The 23394-nt window shown below is 39.5% G+C and overlaps 1 protein-coding gene across 1 annotated transcript; it reads left to right on the top strand.

The window, feature by feature from the left end:
- Positions 1 to 3541: 3541 nt before the first annotated feature.
- On the top strand, positions 3542 to 15982 carry LOC139447992 (putative ankyrin repeat protein RF_0381). The gene is made up of 5 exons (XM_071229491.1): positions 3542 to 3617; positions 5264 to 5539; positions 6833 to 6957; positions 14409 to 14427; positions 14925 to 15982. The coding sequence occupies exons 1-5, from the start codon at positions 3542 to 3544 to the stop codon at positions 15980 to 15982; spliced, it is 1554 nt and encodes a 517-aa protein (XP_071085592.1).
- Positions 15983 to 23394: the final 7412 nt, after the last annotated feature.

Genomic DNA, 23394 nt, shown 5'->3' with positions numbered 1-23394 from the left:
CTCCTGATTTGGTTCGGACTTGAGTATACATGCTTTTCTTTTCGTCCAATTTCATAATGCCAATTCCCAACATTTTTGTCACCTTAACAGCATTTTGGCTTTGTGGACTTATATGTTGGGGATCATCACTTGTCGATGGTCGGTTCAGTTTGATGCGCAAACGATCAAATAGACTCTGCTTCCGTTTTGAAGTTTTCTTCTGAGAAGCCATCTCTGCTTCCCCCTCTGGGGGGGGGGGGGGGGGGGGGGGGGGGGTTGGTTGGTTGCCATCACAGTGGCTGAGAAAATAATGGCATTTTTATCATATGTCCTTCTTTCTACATAATCGGCATTTTCCCAAAAGTTAATGATAGTAGTTTAGTCTTTCACCAAAACGTGTTCCTAAAATATACGTTACTTACTACCATTATCAAATTGTGTATTAACGATGTGAAATCATCACTTACAATGTCATGTACCAGTTTTCCCGAAATAACATAGACCACCGCACATTTAGCAACGTAAAGTTATTTGTCCAAGGTGACTGAAATATTTGTTTGTCCGTGTGATCGACAACAATTTCTTCTAAAAATATCATGGGTCATATTTTATAGAGTTGTCTAACCTGCTAACAGCGTACATTGCCTTGTTAAATTGAATTTTACCTACACGGGTATTACATGAGTCCCAAATTTGAACACAAAATGTACACACAAAATCTCAGACATAGATCTGTCCAACGCTTGACACAATTACAGATGTTGAAAAAGGTTTTTCGAGACACTGATGTACCGTGAAATAGGTCTAACAATTATCTCATCTTGCCCTACATTTTGTCAGACGTCGTCACATATGTTCGGCAACTACGACATATTGGCAATATTAGATCCCTAGTTAACTAAATGCTTTAGCATGGGGTTTGACACTTTCAGTTTGTGTTTACAACATGGCGAACCGGAACGCATTTATTCGCTTAGAATAGCATGAACTTCATTAGAATTGACAGGACACTCGCAATTAACTCAATCAAGGACAAATAAAGAGCTCTTTGTACGTCCTTGACTAGGCATGCTCAAAATATCAAAAGCTCAAATATAGTACATACTTGTCTTGTTGAAAAGGAACTGCTCAAAACGGCGCTATTTGCAAAAGGAAGATAACTCTAGAGTGAGGTTTGGCAGGGGAGATAATTATAATGTCAAATACAATCATTTGTCATACCGCTAAAGCAAAACTTTATACTCAGCAGTCAGGGGCTACAATTTATGTTAAACAGTGACGAGCCAGTAATCCGGCCTCGGACCTGTAACCGGGCCAATATGGAAATACATAATGATATTACACTATATATTTTGATAATTTGATTAAATAAATTGGCATAGAAAGTTACTTACATTGACTGCATCTGCGCTGGAAGCATCTGTGGTTTCCCTTGATCTTGTAGGATGAACCATCCTTCCTATCAAAAAGACAATCCCCAAATGCTGACCCACAGCTTTATATAATTATAACAATCAACAGATGATCTTGATATTTCAAGATTATTCACTTCAAACGTATTTTTACATCATGGGATGTTAACTTATTATCTTGAAAATTCAAATTATTATCTTGAAATTTGAAGATAGTATCTTGAAATTTCAACTTAGTATCTTGAAATTTCAACTTAGTATCTTGAAATTCAACATAGTATCTTGAAATTTCAACTTAGTATCTTGAAATTTCAACTTAGTATCTTGAAATTTCAACTTATTATCTTGAAATTTCAACATAGTATCTTGGAATTTCAAGATACTGTCGAAAATGTTTTAAAAAACAAATGGCCCTAAAAGGCTTCCGTACATATACCTACATCACGTTCACGTCTGTGCATGTCGATTCACTTTTAGAATTCAGGCGTCCGTTCCACAACATGACCGTAGCGCTAAGGTGATCGCCACTCACCTACTTTAACTTAGACGAACGACTGTCATTGCGCTACAATACGATCGCCTTGTGGAACGAGACCTTGCACCTCAAAGTTTACAATCACATCATCATACCCGATGACATGATTTTTTAAAATTTTGTTGCAAGATCCTTCGCCGATATGACCTCAACTGTCGTCGACTGTGTATTTTAAGCTCGTCTCAGTGATCTATCATCTCCACACGCAATCGGCACACACCCTGCACACACCCTTCCTCCCCTTCCTCCTCCTCCTCCCCCACCACCACCACCATCACCACCTCCCCCACAAAAAAACCCACCTCCCGCCTTCCGGCCCTCTATCCTCCTACCCTCTTAGGGCGCCGAGCCGCCATCTTGGAGGTGCGCACGCCTCAGGGAAACGGAAATGCCGCCATCTTGGATGCGCACAACCCGCGCACGCATGACCCACAATGGCCCCTTCGCGCATGCGCAGTCACGTGACCAAACCGAAAACGGGAGTATCCTTCGCGCATGCGCAGACCCTGTCCTCGTCCGGTAACGGGGCCCCCAACTACTGCCCCGTTCCGTGAAACAATCGTAGCGCAACGGTGACCGTAAGCCTACGGGAATGTTAAAGTATGTGATTTACCATCATTTTAGCGTTAATTAAGATTGGAGCGGGGCCCAGGTTTTAATCCGAATTTCAATCCACTCGCCACGGTGGCCATATTGAAAACTTTTTAGTCTCCACTTGTTTCAATTGTACTTATACTGTTGTACGTCTAGAAGTTTGTATTAAGACCAAACACGTGTTTTTCTTAAATTGTAACCTTTCTTTGACCTTTTCACCTCTCAATTCTCGGGCGGGTAGATGATCTGATATTCTTCGATAACGAAAAAAAAGCCAATTCTTCGAATTTACCGTTAAGCAGAGATTTTGTAATGAGTATGGAAAGTGTTTTGTCGCTTTTATTCAATTCAACACGTATCAATGCTATTCTTACATGCAAGTCATGTTGCATTTAAAAACTCAGTCGGGGAGGGTCATTTATTTGCTCAAAATGATATTCATACCGGTATGAAAAGCTATGGCTTGTGACCATTGCCACACGGCAAAGGGTAGTTGAAAACGACAAATACTTATGGTGCCTGACTGTACCCTGACCCACCACCCCACCCCACCACACCACACACACCCACACACACACACCAAAATACGTGTATCCAACATTCGAGTATCGATATAATTTACGAAGGATCTGAGAACCAGAACAAGGCTTAGGCTTTTAATGTCGACGTGGGAAACAGATTACAGCAACGCTGCCAGGTCACCAGCAGCATGCAGTCGTCCTAAAGCCTGGTTTTTCTGATTCTTCGTAAGTCTTGGCACCCAGTATCGATACCAGAATGTTGGATCCATGTATTGGGGTGCCGAGTCTGAAATCCACTGCTATCCACTACCATTTAAATAACATCTCTTTTGATGAAAATCACAAACAGAAAATGTTAATGTTCAATATTGAAAACAATGCCCTGACACTGTGTCAATCTCTCATAATCGTTCATAACGCTTCAAATTCCTAATCATTTCGCTTGGTTATCAATGTTAGTTTACAAATCAATGCCAATAAAGTGGGTAGTCCTCTGTAGGATGTCCAATGTGTCATTGCAGGCTACAGCGAAAAGAGCAGAAGTACTGATGTTTATCTTACTACATATCATACTCGGTGAGTGTGTCTATTTACAAATAGCTTCGTTATAAAATGTGACATAACATGACTTAATATCTGCATAAAATATTTTTTTTATGTTCTCGTTTTGAAAGTAAGCTACGCGTATTCTTGGATCTAATAAATGGAAATTATAATATACACTGAACAACAAAAGTTCCTGTGACATTGAATATGATTTAATGCAAAGTTATGTTTTTTACCAAATCTGAAACAATTTCGGTTTGCAACAGATAAAAGACGCCTGTAAGTGTTCAAATGGTTTAATTTGCCAAACTCACTTCAGAAAAGGCGTGATTTCATAAAAAGCATGAACATGCCAAAATATCCATTTACAAATTAATAGCGTGTGTGTCCGGCTCTGGTGCGAGGCAAGCAACACATCTTCGTCTCATGGAAAGGACCAGGCGTCGCACAAAGTCCTGTGGGATATCTGTACATATCTGCTGGAGCATGTTTCGAAGTTCCTGGGGTGTCTGAGGAATACGTGGTTGATCCATCTCATCCAACATGTGCTCGAATGGTGAGAGATCAGGGGAGCGAGCCGGCCAGGGGATGACATTCACGTTGTTTTGTTGAAGAGAATCCTGAACAAGTCGAAAAATATGAGGCCGGGCGTTGTCATGTTGAAAGGTAATGCCTGGGCCATGACGACGCAAAAACGGTAGAACAACAGGGCCGATGATCTCGTCGCGGTAGCGCTGTCCATTGAGATTTCCCTCCACCACTATGAAACGGGTCCACTGTCTTGCTATGATCCAATCCCATCTCATACCATAACGCTGCCGCCCCCGAACCGATCTTCTTGCATGACACAATGATTGACGTAACGTTCACCTCGACGTCGGTACACTTGAATCCGTCCATCGCTGTGGCTGAGGTGAAAATGAGACTCGTCAGTGAATAGAACTTGTCCCCACTGCATGGCAGTCCAGCGTAGACGCTGTCTGCACCAATGTAGGCGTGCTTGACGGTGTTTTCCTGTCAAAATGGGCCGTCTGTCGGGTCTTCTGGTGACAATCCATGCACCTCTGAGGCGGCGACGTACGGTTTGTAAAGGTATTCGTCGAAGGCCAGGGATGTTTCTTGCAGTCACTGTTGTTGGCTTGTATCGATTTCGTAGGTGTGTTGTTCGAATCCATTTGTCTTGTCCATTATTGGTTACACGTGACTTGCCACTCCGAGGATGGTCTCTGACTGCATTCGTCTGTTGCCAACGTTGTGGACGTTAAATGGTCTTGCTACATCACGTTGACTCGATCCTGATTCAAGCCTGCCAATGGCTCGCAGTGGTTGTTGTCAGTACGATGCTAAACAGTAAACAACGCATATGGAATCCCGTTCACGCACAAGTTTTTATACCCATTCTTTGGTAGTGACATGCATCGGGCTTGCATAAAAGTCAACTTTTCCATGGAATGCATGCTTTTCTGTAGCAGTTGCGTTTTTGTGACTTGATTCCATACATGTACTACTATATTGAAAACCAAACTTTACTTGTTTGAAAAATACACTAAAATATTGGTGTCACAGGAACTTAAGTTGTTGAGTATATTTAATCATTCGAACTACAGACTTAGAAATGTACACGATAGGAAAACATTTACATTATCAGCACAATATTTGTTTATGCTATGTTGCAGTGCTGGATGTCAGAGGTGACCCAATATGTCCATGGGGCAAATATGGAGATACATGTGACAAAAACTGTTCTGAACACTGTAGGATTTTACCTAGCCTGGGCATTATACACTGTGACAGGACCAGTGGAAGTTGTTCGGAAGGATGTATTCCAGGCTGGTATGACGATACCTGCAATAAAAAATGCAACACGAAATGTATCAACAACATCTGCAATCATGGAGACGGAGCGTGTACAACGGGCTGTAAAGATGGCGAAACGGGGAATTTTTGTGAAAGTATGAATTAGAAAATGTAATTAAACTGATCACACAAAATATGTGTACGTGTCCTCCAATTCCGCCATTTTGAATTCAAGTGACAAAAGTATGTCATGGCATAATATGAATTTGTTTCTCAGGGTATTGAAGAAGAGTCACCAGTAACCTGCCGTATTGTTCCAGCCATTATTTGCAAGAATTTGTCAGATAGTTTACGAGTTATCTCCCCCTGATCGTTAGGAGTGTAGTTAATTCCTCTCTGGCTATAGGTTAATAACATGGCAATGCGCAGGTAAGAGAACTAAGTTGACAGATGACGAATCCCCTTATTTAAAAAAAATGTTCTTCAATGACACTTCTACACTTAATCAAAATTGAGTGAGTGAATAAAGTTAACAGCGGCATATGTGGCAAAAGGCTATTGGGTCTTATGTTAAAACTCGAATGAATACTTTTTGATTTACACAGGACCAGGATACAAAATGAGGTCAAATCAGCAGAAGCCGTATATTTCTATAGTATATTATCAACAGATGTATGTTGATACAACATCCAGTTAACATTTCTTTCTTAATGTTTTTCTAGTATATCCCCTTACGTACAAATGTTGACGTTGTAGAAAACCATATACATGTCAAGGTTTCTTTCCATGCGTTGACAGGGATTTGTGTTAAGAAATAGTGATGTACTGTACATTCCACTTAATTTTAGTCTTCATATATCTGTTGTCACAAGTAGCGAATCCAACATTTCTTTTGTCATATTTTTAAGCGTTTTGACATGCGTGTACCTTAACCATCCATGCAGCTTAAGGTCAAGTGAAAATTAACACTACGCGGGGCAATGACAGAAGCTCGTCATATGGGACTGTGTAAAATACAGTAGTCAAGTTCCTAGATGTTCATCTTTATGAATTTTGTCATGCAAGACCAACGCGTGTTATTCCGGGAAAAGCAGAATACCGACTCGGCCCGTCTTGTGGCCATTTTTGCGACTTGGTTCCGTCTATGTGCGAACGGGCATGACTATAAAAATTGTCAGCTGGTTGTGACAGCTCATATACAATACATTTGGCAAATGATATTTAAAACACATCGGACTTAAGTTTTTATACAGTATGATTGCATCAGTATCCATGGTTACCAGTAAGCGGTAACCAGGGGCACAAGGAAATGCAGTTGATAAGAGATGAAAGAAACATATCTCTTTATAATTTATCAATTAAATGACACAAATGCTATTATCGATCTTGTAATAACCACCAAGAGGAGTGAGCTCTTTTAGAATTATTAACTGATTGTATGTGTATAGTTTCAGGGGAAGAACATGAAACCAAGGGGAATGACAGCACAACACCTCTGTGGAAGATACTCGTCCCTTTTATTGTCATCATTGTTCTGTTGCTAGTCTTCATGTTTCAAATCGGTCGAATGGCTGTGTGGTAAGCATGGGCCTATCTCTCAATGTATCTAAATGCCTCCAGTGGGCTTATGTATGTCGGTCGCACCTGAACCTGTTACAAGCTTTACATATCCCAAAGCATATCCAATAACCAAGAACTAATTATCCCAGCAACATGTTTAGTTTTTGTTTGTATGTGATTGCTTGCAATGTAACTGAAGTCGTGGTAACTATGCGGTAGTAACAATACATAGAGATACAACTGCAACATGCTTGCATCTTCTTGCATCTGAAATATAATTATTGTTTGTTCATGTAATTAGTTTAATTTGATGATTTTTTTCCTTTTCAGTCGAAGCGGAAATAGTAAGTATAACACTTTTAATTTCATTTTCTAAAGATTTATGAGTGAGCATACGTTATTGCTCAAACTGGAGTGAGGTTACATAGTCACCTTACATTAATGTGAGTAGCTCAATAACACTATATATTGTGAGAGTAGAGATACATTACGTTCCATTCATTCATAGATCTACAACCAACTACGTGATCAATTTGAGTTCAATGTAATAATATAATATAACAAAAACTATGGCAAAAAGGTAGGGGATATTGGGAATCATCAAGATATATATTCTGATCAACATGGTACTGGAAAATGGATATCATGTGATCATATCTGAGGAGGATTAGATCGAGTTGGTTTCGAATAGATTATGTGATGAGATGGTGGCACAACACTTCGTTAAATAGGTCGGGTGTCAAATTCGAATTTTGCATTTTGCAAACAGCGTCGCTAATATCGGATAAAACCTCCTCTGTTGACCAGACATGTACGAGTTCTTCGAGGCATGCTTCTGATGTCAGCTTGGCTCGTGTTGTTCGTGTTGGTTGACTCAACTCTAGAAGCAACTGCGATTTCGTTGGGATAGGGGAATGAATATTGACGTTGACGTACACGTCCGCCAATGGGTTCCATTGGGTAAAGGTCAGGACTGAGTTGGGGCCATGGCTTGACATGGATGTTTTGCTGCTGGATGAATGAGTCATAATCCTGATGCGATGAGCACATGCATAACGGTTCATTTATAACATCTTCAAAGATGAAACGTTGGCCATTACGTTGTGCAAATGCCATTAACTGGTGATCTCATGATGTTTTCCCGTTAGTAATAATCTTTGACTCTGCCATGGACAAAAAGGACCGCAGTTCGGCCAGTCATTGTGATGCCTACCAATAAAACGCTCATTTGGTCGTCTCCAAACTCGATTCCTTCTGTTGTTTATGACAAAAGTGAACCTTGATTCCTCAGAAAACATGATATTAGCATAAAGTCGATTATCCCAGTGCTGGCGTTCCCAACACCACTGACGTCTCTCATTCAAATGACGTGCAGTAAGTTGAGGGATGACACTGACACGTGGACGTACTTGCAAATGCTATCTGTGCAGTCGATTTCGCACAGTCAGGGTATGTGCTATTACACCAGTTGCCTATTGCAACCGGTCCCTTATGAGAGTGGCAGTTTGCAACCGATTTCTTATTGTCATCGTTTATGCTAGTAATATGTCCCTGGCGGAAGTTGCAATTGATAGTCAAGAGCGGCGTCGATCATCGACGTTATGTATTTGGTGTAATCGGGTCCACAATGTGTTGATGTTAGATGGAGAAACATGCAGCGTTTGGGCAACAATATTATAACGTGAGCCCACCTGCAACATGCATGTGGCATGTAAACGTTCAGCGCATTAGAAATGTCGCATGATCAATCATGTTGCTTCCCTCTAGATTAAATCTGTTTAATATAGTGTCGGAAATGTTCTTATGACAATAATCAATTTCATATTGTCAACCCATGCTTGCTGTAAAAGGCGACTATGCTTGTCGTAAGAGCCGACTATCGGGATCGGGTGGTCAGGCTCGCTGACTTGGTTGATGCATGTCATCGATCCCAATTGAATGGATCGATGTTCATGCTATTAAGCACTGGACTGTATGGTCCAGACTCGATTATTTACAGACCGCGGTCATATAGCTGTAATATTGCTGAGTGCAGCGTTAAACAACTAACAAAAAACAAAACTAATCAACCAAATCATATTATCTCCAGTGTTTTCCAGTAGTTTCACCACAAAGCATAATATCCCCTACCTTTTTAGCACAGTACACAAACTCAATAAGCATAAAAAACCTTGTTTTTATTCTCATAATGTTGTTGCATTGTCGCGCTTGTTTATTAATGGTGTACACATGTAGTTTACTGCAAGTGAGGTAATTGTTATACGCCAATGGTTTCTGAAACAAAAGTACCAATGGCAATGTGGGTTGTTTTTTCTCATCATTCCATCGTTGCTTTAGAAACTATTTCATCTATCGTAATTGTCTGTAGCGTTTTTTATAAATTCTTTGCATCTCTATTTACTGATCTCATCAGATTGATAAGGGCACACGGTTGGCCTTATCATTTTAGACGGCGCGAGTCGCTGTACAGAGTTGTGTCTTCTAGACGCATCATAAAAACTATGATCCTGGGTCCAAATCCAAGCACACACATCACTAAGGGAAGCTGATAATCTGTGAAATAACTGAAATATTGTTCAAATCGGCGGTGCACCAAACTCGCCTACTCGCTCAACCGATGAATTCGCTGTGCATAGTGGCGTCTGGCCGTGCCAGAAACTTATGATCGTGGGTTCGCATTTCCGGTTCATCCTGTTCATGTTTTTGTTTTGGATCTACATCACTTCCGGCTTTACTCTCTCATCAAGCCTACACGCCGTGACATTACGAAAATACTGTTCGAAGCGGCGATAAAAAAATAGTCACTCACTCAGGATATCCCTTTTTGACCTTGTCGTAAGAGACGACTAACGGGATCGGGTGGTCAGGCTCGCTGACTTGGTTGATGCATGTCGTCGATCCCAATTGCGTGGATCGATGCTCATGATATTAATCATTGGATCCAGATTCGATTATTTACAGACCGCCGACATATAGCTGGAATATTGCTGAGTGCGGCGTTAAACAACAAACCAACCAACCTTTTTTGACGAAGCGGCGATTACAGAGCCTCCTGTAAATCAAGAGCGTAGTTTACAATAATGTTTTTGCTTTATTTGAATCCGATTCGTTATACATCAAACTTCAGCTAAGCTAAGCTCCCTCTGTACGGACAAATGCTTGCGTTATTGTTGTGATTGAGTTCGATCCCTGGGCGCAGTCCTCATTGATGAAAGATCATGTTTTGTATAAAAATTATAAAAATACGCAGTTACTGTAACTAATGATAACCCGACAATGTGACGTGATAACTTTGATTAATTGTCGCATTGTCGCGTTGTAGCGCTTTATCAAAATATTGAAAATAAAAAATATTACAAGCGCGACAATGTAACAAATCGTTTTCATATGTGCGCTTTTGTATCGAAAGAATGATATAATTTGATTCGCTGAATGTGGCCTGTCTCTTAAAGGGCATGTTCACACGAAAATACTTTCATACTTTTTAGTTTACACTGTTTCATGCTGATTGGCTGAATGGGTAGTCACGTGATTTGGAGTTCACACACCTGTGAACGGACAGACAAGTTCACACGATTGGAACCTTTTTTTTTGTGAAATTGATCGTGTGAACTTATGCTGGAACTACTTTCCGTGTTTTTTCCGAATTATCGATCGGTGATTACAATCAACTCGTTTTTCTATTTTCCTTTTAATCCCTGCATTTATCAGCACGATAATTAATTTAGTATTTTAGCCTGGTCTTGTAACATTTCATCTGACTTTTGATTTCATCTATGTTTGGTGTCGTCTAGCTACTACATGAAACAAAATGGATCCTTATCCTTATGGTAACATGTTTTGGATATGGAATGGCTATCTTACACTACTAATAACTTAATGAATACTGTACAATGACTGAGGTGAACGAAATTTATTTTTTGAGCGATACTAACGTAGATGCCTTGTTTTCGGAAATAAGAGGAATCTAGCACCAAGACAATTGCGAATGAACACAATGTTGTACCCTGCTCAGATGTGGCCGCCGACACTGATCAAAGCGACTGCTCCTGATCAATCCCAAACTAAAACTCGATTAACAATCGTATCAGAAAAAAATACCTACAAGATTTTAAGAAACCAAGACACAGCAAATCTACAATGAAACACATTGTATTTATAGGTTCTGAAAATGTTCAATGGTAAGCCAAATAAATTGAATCTAGCTTTTAAAAAAAATAAGACATAAAAAGGTAAGGAAAGAAACCTAAAATTTAAACAAAACAAACAACTTGCCTACCTGTTCATATATAGTATAATTAACCGACTGGTCATCGGAGACGTGAAAATACCCGTAGGCGAATTACCATTCCGGTTTCTGAGTTGGCCGACCTTCTCCGTGCATTCTAGACCAAGAAGCGGCGGCACATCAGGAAGGACGGGGTACAGAAATGAAGCTGGCATCAGGCCATACAGTAGGTCCATCTCAGGTGACAAGAAACACCAGCTTAGCAAAGTATTACAGAACACATGACACATCCCAAACTTCAAATATATCACAACCTGACGTTGAAAATTAACACAAAACACACAAGTTTCAGAGCACTCCCTTCAATCCCCACAAGTCCATTCAACATTGTCGAATTGGTTTGCGATTATCCAAACACAAGCAACATATTCATACATCCGTCATATTCCCAATTTGCTAGAGCCATGGGAGGGTTCATGCGTCGGGGTGTTTTCCATAACTGTCAATAGGCTTTACTTTCAACAGCAGTAAAGTAGACATTTATCCTCATGCTCCCGTTCGACTCCAAATGCACCCCTTGACAAACTCAGGTGACGTAATATATAAATCTGCACTTGAAGGTTGACCTCGCCTCGATGCATCGAGTCATGTGTATAAGCTTTACTTGTTTGAAAAATACACTAAAATATTGGTGTCACAGGAACTTTTGTTGTTGAGTATATTATTTTGCTTGTGTAGACTTTTTCCAGTGATTAACACTGACCAAAAACACACCTTCACATTGTCTATATGTAAGCCCTGGTGTACTCACAACCAAGTAAAGCCTGATGTTACGCAATTGCATCTTGGCTATTTCAAGCCAGATGAAGACAAAGTGGTCAGTTCCAAGTTCAGGATTAGGTGTAAACTGACGTGCCATGTCGGCAATGTGTAAAGTATGGAGAATAATGGATTATGTGAAACATTCAATGGATCTTGTTGGGAAATGAAGGAACAATAAAGCATAAAGATAGCCTGTTTTTTTATTGTGATTAGTACTTGCTGTTGCTGTTTGTGTATAAGATGAAGTTTGATTAGACTGCCAGTATTAAATTGTTTTCAAATTGTTGTTTGGTCTCTCCCTGTGATCTATGGAGAGTGTACAGTGGATCCACTCGTAACGATATCTTTTGCGTTGTGACAAGACTGGGGCCCAGTTAAATTATCATCAATTACGTCATAATCTAAGGGAGATAACTCAGGCCTATTTAGCTCAGAAATCCGCTAAGACAAATGTGCGGTTCGTGCACAATTAGTGTGGATTCAATAGCAGTTAATATAAACGGTTTAGATGACGCTATGTACACAAACCTTTCACACACACCTTTGTATTCTTTATTTACAGGTGTGGAAAGGAACGACTCTATGGCAGGTAAGCGTAGAATCCATGTATTGACGATCACAGTCTTGTTATACATTGACAAGAGTAGAAGGCAATTCAACTAGTCAAGTCAAGATTAAGGAAGAGAATTTATGGATGTCAACTTCTTTATCATGAGGAACAAAACGCTTTGTAATGTTTACTCCTTCATCAGGTGATGAATGGTATGAGGCAGTGAGTGAGTTGGGTTTAACGCCGCCTTTAACATTATTCCAGTTAATACACGGCGTGTCAGCTTAATGTGGGAGGAAAGCCCGAAGTGATGCAGGTCGTTTACCACTTCGCTGAAACCCACGAGCACGGGTATGGTGCTGACAAACCTAGAAACGTAATTGGGGCGAAACGGGATTCGAACCTACAATCATAGGTTTCTGGCGTGTTCAAGGGACGCAACTCTGGACAGCGAATCGCGGCGCCTGTGTGTGTGTGTGTGTGTGTGTGTGTGTGTGTGTGTGTGTGTGTGTGTGTGTGTGTGTGTGTGTGTGTGTGTGAACAACAAAAAGTAAAAAGACAACAAAAGGAGGAAACTTAAGGGAAATCAAATGATAATTGGAGCTGAAGGCGATTAGAAATATACAATGAGAGCCAACACTTAAAAGTAATTAGCGCTGATAGTTATGGACAGCTGGAAGCCAGGACTAAATTAACACTGACAGTTACAGAGCAATGAACAATGAGGAAAAGGCAGGCCTGGGGTAATTAGCACTGATAGGTAAAGGAAATGGAATAAGCAGTGGAAGCCAGCTAGGTAATTGGCACTGACAAAAATCCAAGCAATAAGTCCCAAGCACTAGGCACATATGATCCCTGGTCATGGTTCATGGCTGGCTGATGTCTCATGATGTCATTGTTTTTATTCATTTTTCTCTGTCGCCAGTTGTTGTTAGTGGTACGCAGGATTTTGGTGGCTTCCAACATGATGTTACGGTCCTGGTTCTGAGGATGTGTTCGGAAATAGCGGATTTCAGGTCTAGTTTGTTGACAGAGATCCGATGTTCTTTGAGTCTGGTGTTGAGGGGTCTGAGGGTTTTTCCAATGTACTGGTGGCCACAGTTGCAGAGGGTCTGGTATATACATCTTCGGGGGTTGGGACTGACACTGCTTGTGCCTCTGCCATTCTACATAGCTAAATGTTAAGTTAACACATACAGGCATAGATATGCTCAGTGAGAATGCGTAGATGGGTTTGGAAGCCACTGAAATGTATTGTTATCCCCTAGCGGCTACTTGTTTAACTGAAGTCGTTGATGAATTTATGCTCAAATCAACTTAACATGTATTCCCACGGGACGATAGTGACTTCGGAACACATTTTTATTAGAAGAGGTATATTTCAGTGCGATTCTTTCAGTCCTTTGCGTTTGTCACTAAATAAGCTTTTTATTTAGCCAAGAGGAAGTTTACCGACCTGGACCTCCTTTGCACAGACCCCTAACACCCCCTTCTTAGCCCATTTCAATGGATGGCCTTGAAATTCTTGCCAAAGGAGAATCCGCTCTAAATCACTCGCAATAAAGACAAAGCCACATGTATATATAGTGTGTGAGTACATACAGGTATTCAAATGTATATCCTTCCCTTCCTTTAAATAATTTGACTGATGTGTTCATATACTTGGTCAAGTCCATAAGGATATGCCTATATTCTGTATTGTATTGTATTGTTAACTCAATGCCTAAATGAATGGAACAATAGATGATAAACCTCAATGCATTCGTCTGCCCATCGCCATCTGTTGAGTGATGATGCAGAAGTCGAAGGTATATGAAGTAATGATGATTTCATATTTCAAAATCGTACTTGTCTCCTCAGTGAGCAAAGGAGGAACATGACACGTGTCCCGTGATATCACAGATGAAAAACAAAAAACAAACCCTGCTTTATGATGGATATTATATTAAGCCTCAAATGGAGATTGAGATTGGTGTTGTTGGTTAAGGGTAAAACATTTCAATGACGTTATATGACCATACGGGGACATGGGTGTCCCAGTCACCACGCCACAATTGACTATCCAAAGGCGTCCATTCTTCCTGACAGTGACAGGCCTTCGATTCGCATCACATATTTGCCTGATTACATTGCTTTGGTAAACAACTAGGATCTGCATGGGCTTGCTCCCACATTGAGTTCAAACGCCACGATGTAACTGAAATAATGCTCCAAGAAGCATTAAATAACCCTTCATTATCACTATGAAATCGCGAATTCCTTAATGACTCTTTCTTTGTAACATCGTTTGATATCGCATTAACTGCTTGAAAGACATTATCAACAACACCCTGTATGCATGGACAATAATATATCTTATCCTATCCTTATTTCAACACAGGGTTACTGAAACGGAAAATTCCTGACACCCCACTCCATAAGGCCAGTGCTGAAGGGAATCTGGACCTCGCGAACGAGATCATGGATGATGGTTTATTAAATGCCAACACCCGAGGGTTGTATGGATTGACACCATTGATGTTGGCTGCAAAGAACGGACGCTATGATGTCTTTGAACATCTCCAAAGAAAAGGAGGCGATATGACACTTAAGGATAGTGACGGGGATCACATTCTTAGCATGGCCTGTGAAGGGGGAAATATGGATATAGTAAAGTACGTAGTCTCACGTGAGCCTAACCTTATAAACAGAACGAGAACCGACGGAAGAACTGCGTTGATGTGGGCTGCATGGCATGGGAAGACAACCGTGTTTGAGTATCTCCTGGCTAGAAAAGCAACTCTTTCATTAGCTGATAATGATGGAGACACTATCCTTCATTATGCCTGTTATGGAGGACACACTGACATTGTAAAATATATCATCGATGATACCACAATTGATATCAACACTAGAAACGTACATGGAAGAACAGCATTAATGGAAGCAGCTACGTACGGACATAAAGATGTATTTTACTTACTTGTTGGGAAAGACAGTGGCATATCCCACAAAGATGATAAAGATAACAATATACTCCATGCAGCATGCCGTGGAGGACACATTGACATTGTGAAATATGTCATCGATAATACCACAATTGATATCAACACTAGAAACGTACGTGGAAGAACAGCGTTAATGGAAGCAGCTACGTACGGACATAAAGATGTATTTGACTTACTTGTTGGGAAAGACAGTGACACATCACACAAAGATGATGAAGATAACAATATACTCCATGCAGCATGCCGCGGAGGACACATTGACATTGTGAAATATGTCATCGATAATACCACCAATGATATCAACACTAGAGACTTACATGGAAGAACAGCATTAATGGTAGCAGCTACGTGCGGACATAAAGATGTATTTGACTTACTTGTTGGGAAAGACAGTGACACATCACACAAAGATGATGAAGATAACAATATACTCCATGCAGCATGCCGTTGAGGACACATTGACATTGTACAGAATGTTACATGAAATCAAAATGTAGCAAATGGTTGTACAAGTCTGTAGGTTACTATACTCAGATCTTAAAAATGAAAGCATAGTTCCAGCATGGCCTTACACGAGTGCAAATTAGAGGATTGAACAATCCGTAGAAGAGGTCAACGTTGTACGATACCCTTGTGACTTTCATATCCGTGCATTGTATTTTGAAGGCCGTCTGAAGAAAACATTTTTCATATTTAAATGTTTGCATTTACTAGTTTTGCTCTGGACTAAGTTAGTGTATATGGCCAAACAAAATATTTTATTAATAACTTCTCTCCATGCTCAGTCACTGCCACTGGGTAGATGTCATCTTTACTTGCTGCGCTCTAGTTTCATACAAACCATCTGTCTCTAGTTAAATGTATCTACTATGTGTTCAATGTTTCTTTTTGGGATTTGAACTCAGAAATAAATTCAATAAATGATTTAAAAGCTCGATTGACCACACATCTTAGAAAATAAATTCGCATGAATTCAACTATCATAATAATACACATAACTCTCGCACTTGGCCCGGGAGACGGGTTTTTTATTAAACGTAAAGTTTATGACTACCATGTGCATACTTTAACATACTCGTCTCAGGTGAGCTACATTGACTGTTCTCATGTTTCGAGCAAATGATTTCTAACGATATATTGTTTGTATTACTCCACATTAAGATCCTTTTCAAATTTAAATATTATTTGTTCCACAGACGGAGAGGCTACATTCAGGTACATGTTTTGTATGGTTTAAATCATCTTCATGATCACGGGTGATCTGAATGTGATCTTTATGTGCAAAACTGTCCTTCACTGCTTACGAAATCTAAGTCAGAATAGCTGAACGTACTATGTACCCGCATTAGCGTCACCATGTCTTTGAGCCAGTCCTGCAGCGTGCCTGTTTGTCACGCGTCATCTGAGTTTTGACTTACGAGCTTGTACTTGCGTCACTGACATGTCAACTTGAACTGTGTCTACATAAGATGTCTACCTGTAAATATGTACAGTTTTACCCTTTTATGGTTACTGTTTACTGTGGTACCTTATGTCGATCTTCTGGCTATGCTCTCATAACAAGTAATGACACTATTCAGATGTTTCGTATTGTTTTAATTTCATTACATATGTGTAGTATTATTATAGTTGACACGTGAACGTGTTTGTGATATAATCATAATGTGACATTTCAACGTCTATGTTTGACAAGTTTGCTTCATTTATAATGCTTAAAGTATATCCTTCCCGTCATCATGTATCTTTAACATGTCACTTAGATATTCTGTTTTTCCATCAAAATGGAAATTGGCATCTGTATTGCCAATTCACAAAAAAAAGGAAAGGTAAATGAATGCAGTAATTATAGATCAATCACACTGACAAGTTGTTTGGCAAAAGTATTTGAAAAATGTATCCATAAACATGTGTTTAACTTCTTCAAAGACAACATTATTCTGAGCAATCTGCAGTCGGGCTTTATACCAGGCGATTCCACGAGCTACCAATTATTAGATCTGTATAATTTTATTTCAAAGGCTCTGGACAATGGAAAAGAAGTAAGGGCAGTGTTTTGTGATATTAGCAAGGCCTTTGATAAAGTCTGGCATAAAGGATTACTTTATAAATTATCTAATGTGGAATACGAGGAAAGTTGTTGAAATGGTTTGACAGTTATCTATCAAATAGAATTACAAAAGTGGTTGTTAATGGTAAAGAATCACAGTATCGCAAGTATTCCACAGGGATAGGTCCTAGGACCATTATCATTTTTTATCTTTATAAATGACCTGGTTGATGATACACAGTAATATATATACGTCACCTCATATCATTGTCGATGATCCTAACACAGCAGCCATTAATTTAAATGTTGACCTAGAAAGGATATCCGTATGGGCGAATAAATGGTAATCCACACAAAACCGAAACCATTATGTTTTCAAGAAAAATTAACCCAAGTAAAAAACCTGTTCTTAAAATGAAAGGTACTCCAATAACAGAGGTCTCATCGCACAAACACCTAGGGATAATTTTACAGCGAGATGGCTACTGGTTAAATCATATAGATAATATAGTAGATAAAGTAAGCCCAATGATTAACTGCTTTAGAACTTTCAAATACTGCCTGTCCAGAAATACGTTACAGAATATATATTTATCATTTACTTTTCCAATATTCGACTATTGTGACCAGGTATGGGATAACTGTTCTCAAGAACAAGCGTTGGTATTTGAAAGGCTACATTTAGACGCACTGAGAACAACATGTGGAGCTACTCATGGTACCAGCCACGAGTCTCTATACTCTGAAACTAACCTTACACCAAAGACGGCAATCTCATAAATTAAAAACATTTTACAAAATGGTTAACAAGTTGGCCCCTGAATATCTATGTAATCGTGTTCCGCCTAATGTCTAAGCGGGATCACGTTACAACTTAAGAACTTCTTCACAGCTACAGACTGTAAATGCTAGAACAGTTAACTACCACAAACCATTTTTACCCGACACAGTGCGAATGTACAATGAATTACCGGATAATGTTCAGTCAAAATATACTGTAAATGACTTCACTAAATATATCACCAAGACAGAAAATCCTAAAGTATTTAGCTTTAACTTACACTATGGTACCCGTTTCTGTCCAATTATCCATTGCCGCCTCAGAGTAGGATGGAGTGATTTAAATGCACACAAATATCATAGACATATTCATGATTCTACTACCTGCTCCTGTGGATATCATTATGAGGATCCTACACATTACTTCTTTCCATGTCGCAACTACTGTAATCTTCGGAACAATATGTACTGCTATATAAAGGGTTATGACTTGGATTCAGTATTATATGGAAATGCTACAACATCTACTGATACTAACCTTACAATCTGTCAATTTGTTCTTTGCAAAATCAAAACGATTTAAAATATAAATATGTCTTCATACTAATTACATCGATCAAATAGTTGTTTGTATGTGTGGTATGCTGGTATGCTGTTTGTTTATGTACCGATATATGTATGCGTGTATTTGTGTGTTTGTGCATGTATTTGTGTATTTGTGTGTGATTTGTATATCATCATAATATTTGCAACAGTAGGCACAACCAATCTAAATTTATTATTTTATGTACAGTTTACTCTTATTGATTGTTAATTGTTCTTTGTAGGGAGAGGTGCTTAAATAGGTTGAACCTGTTCCCATTCCTTTTTCTCGGAAATAAATATTGTTTAAATCATTTATATTGTTTATTTGATTTGGTTATTTGGGTTCCTGTTGACATCAATCTATCACCTAGCTGTACTCCTTTGTCACGCAACGCATATAGAATACACTTTCTATTGTCATGTGCACTGAGACGCTGTTTGCTGGAATATGTGAATGTAGAGTCGGAATCACATATCTATACTCTTCAAAAAAAGAAACTTGACATAGATGTAAAACCACTTGTTGCCAAATATCTAAAATAATTACATTAAATGAAAAGAAAATAAGTCAAACAGAAAGATGATGTGTCTGTAATTCGCGAAGACACATGCAAAGTACATAAACGTAGCGTTTGGGGATCAATTTTACAGCTTCAAACGCAACCGCCTGTGAAAAGCGTGCAGCACAGGATCCTGCATTTAGGCATGTGGAGTTTTGAACCGATTCTTCTCACGAACAATACCATATAGGTCTTCGAAAGGCATTTAGAAGTGATACACATAAGGCAAAAAATATATGATTTAAACAGTATTTTATTTCCATTAATGTTCAGATTTTTCATTAAATAGCATTACAAAATGGAAAAAGGATTAGCAAACAGGCCAAAAAGGCCTATATTAATGCTTCTCCTAATATTGTACATTATACATGTAGATTGTAATGAAGTCTATACAGCAGACATTAACATTTATTTAATGAGTAACACAACATGAAATAAAATGGAAAGCAAGATACCAAATGCATTTTATATTCTTAAGTTGACACAAAACTTACGTAAAGCGGTTTGTTTCAATGATGTAATTGTGAACTGATTTTATAATGTATTCATTGTCTGAGGAAGATTAATCTTCATTGCCGTGGAGTATAGTATGTATGCTGAGCTGGTTAATAAAAATATATATGGATATCAACTTCTGAAACCCCTTAGTAATTGGTACTGGACACTGGGCAAATGTGTGTGTGTGTGTGTGTGTGTGTGTGTGTGTGTGTGTAAGGGGGGGGGGGGGGGGGGGGGGGGTAGATGGTAATTAGCCAGTAGTTTCCGAACACATCATGAAGAACGAAAACCATAACATCGTGTGGGAAGCCACGTCTACCAACAGCAATAACTGGCGACATATGTAACTACAAGAAGCCATAGCATCAGGAGACACCTGCCAGCGACGAACCGTGACCAGGGAACCTATCTTCCTAGTGCTTGGGACTTATTGCTTTGATCTTTGCCCAGTGTTCATTACTAATTACCTAGCTGTGATATCTTAAGTGTTGGCTTCCATTGTCTATTGCTAATCACATATCAGCGCCAATCATCTTTTGGCTTCCTTTGTTAGCTTGTACCCTTTGTTTTTTTCCACCTTTTGTTATCTTATTAATTTTCTTGTCCTTACATGTACATATGTATGCTCTCTGCCTCATTACAACAATATTAAAAAAGCCAACAAAGGATACCAGATAATCTTTCCTAACCGAGAATCTTACAACGCAGCAAATAAAATAACTCAAATATTCCACGTCACGGTAATCAAACAAACACCTAATTGGCAACAATATACTCGAGGCGTAATTAGGGTTAACCCAAGGGAAACAACAGAGGACTTACAATTATACTCTCTAGAAGCTAACATAAACCAAGACCAAAAACCTCAACCCCTAATCATCAGCACGCGCAGAATAACCTCAACTAGAAACGGAAAAAGGGTCCCAACTTCCATTGTCATAATCAACTTTAAAAAACCCGCTAAATTCCCCGAAGCTCCCAAACACATATCCTTCGGAGCCCACACCAACTTAGAAGTCAAACCCTATATAAAGCAGGTTAAGCAATGTTCAAAGTGCCTCAAATACAACCATACTGCTTCCCAATGCACATACCCTAAAACTAAATGTAAAAAATGCGCACAAACAGACTGCCCAGGCACATGCACACCCTGGTGCATCCACTGCAAATCCACCCAACACACTTCACTTTCAAACCAATGCCCACACAGACACACACTCACCCAGCAGGCCAACAAACACATAAACATAGACACGGCTAAAATCCAAACACGAAAATTTGCTACACCTGCATATAAACCACTCCTCCCTACACCACACCCAAACACCATCCCACAAACAAACACCACATCCATAACCGACAGCTCTGTCTGGGACCCCTACCGAGAAAGCGCACCCATCTCACACACACAAGCAGCCACTCAACCAACCACGAACCCTCCCACATCTCACATAGCCAAAACATCAACCCCCGCATGCAAAACAAACCTCAAAATGACCACCACAACACGACCCTCATCCAAGCACCCTACAGCCCATATGGCAACAACACTCTCCCACAAGCAAGCACAACAACAAAACACAAACACTAAGACAACATCAGGTACACCCATCCCGCAAACACCTTCACAACCCTCCACATCACATGCCTCCCCCACGGAAACTCAATCAGCTAAACCTAATCCAACCGATGACGAAGATTTCTCCACTACTGACGAAACAATAGACACTATTCCAACTAAAACAAACCAAACTCCCCAACCAGCCAACACCCCAAACCAAAATAATCTCACCTTACTCCTAGCATACATGCATAGTCAAATCTCACCAAAAGCTAGTATGAAATCCTTCCACAAAGTAGCTTTCAATCTAAAATTAACAGATCTTCCCTTCTTCTTCTTTAACCTCCATCTAAAAGAACTCACCGAATAAAAAATAAAATAAAAAACAAATCACCAATCACCCGAAACCAATAATGGAAGGACTAAATATTTTTCAGTGGAACGCCAACGGACTCACCTCCCACGGCCATGAACTAAAAACTAAATTTAAACTAAATAAAGGCCCTCACATTGCTTGTATACAGGAAACCAAATTCTAAAAAAAATCCAAATTCACACTACCTAACTACAACTCAGTTAGAACTGACAGAGCTAAACCGAAAACAAGAAGAGCCGCAGGAGGACTAATCATATTTATCAGGGAAGATATAAATTACGAAGAAATAAAAATAGACACGCCAAACCTAGAAGCCAACGGCATTAAAATCACATTAAATAACCGAAACATAAACATCATAAATATTTACCACTGGGCGGAGCAAAAAGTCCAACCTGAGGATCTAAACAAACTACTCCAAATAAGCGATAAATCTACTATATTCCTAGGAGACTTTAACGCTCACCATCCTACATGGAGCATAGATGATAAAATAGATAATCATGGCAAATTAATCTCCGAATGGATAGAAAAAAACGACCTAGTACTCCTTAATAGCAACCAACCCACAAGGTACGATAAGATAAACCAAAAAATGTCGGCTATCGACCTAACCATATGCACCACAGATCTAGCCCAAAGCACTCAATGGGAAGTGCACGACGTCCCGCTAGGTAGTGACCACTTCCCCATAAACATAACCATAGGAAATACAAACGTACCAATCCAAACAGAAAACCAAGAACCAAAATTCCATTACAATAAAGCTAACTGGGACCAATTCCAAGATATCTGCAACGAAGCTAACTTAAACTAAAATAAGGATCCAGAAACCTATTGTAAAAACCTAACAGACTATATAATAAACGCAGCCAAAACCTCCATCCCCTTCAAAACATCTAAGACAGGCAAACCGACGGTACCATGGTGGAATGAGGAAATAGAACAGACTAGACGAAAACGTAAATCAGCCTTCAATAAAGCAAAACGCGACTACAAATATCTAAACATAGCCCACGAACTAAACCACCAGGTTCAAAAACTAGTCCAAATAGCCAAAAGTAGAGACTTGAAAAAATTCTGCAAAGGTATAAATAACCGTACAGATGCCAGAACGGTCTGGCGCAAAATCCACGCCATTAGAGGCTTAAAACGACATAAAAAAAACTAACATTAACAACTCAACCAACCCCGCCCAAAAAGCAAATAATCTCGCCAACCACTTTTCGGCCGTTAGCAGTAACAGCAACTTCAGCCAAAAATTCCAAGATAAACTTAAAACAGAAAACAAAAACACAAAAGAATCAAACAATAACAATCTAGAATTAAATCAACCCTACACAATGGAGGGGCTCCTCTACGTAATCCAAAACAGGAAAAAGGGCACAGCTCCAGGATTAGACCTAACCTCTTACCAAATAATTAAAAAACTCCCCCTAAAACTACTCCAGGCACT

This window comes from Haliotis cracherodii, unplaced genomic scaffold, assembly GCF_022045235.1.
Source record: "Haliotis cracherodii isolate W230 unplaced genomic scaffold, xgHalCrac1.p SCAF_7, whole genome shotgun sequence".
NCBI lineage: Eukaryota > Metazoa > Mollusca > Gastropoda > Lepetellida > Haliotidae > Haliotis > Haliotis cracherodii.
The sequence above is the reverse complement of the archived record's forward strand: the minus strand, read 5'-3'. Positions and strand labels throughout refer to the sequence as shown.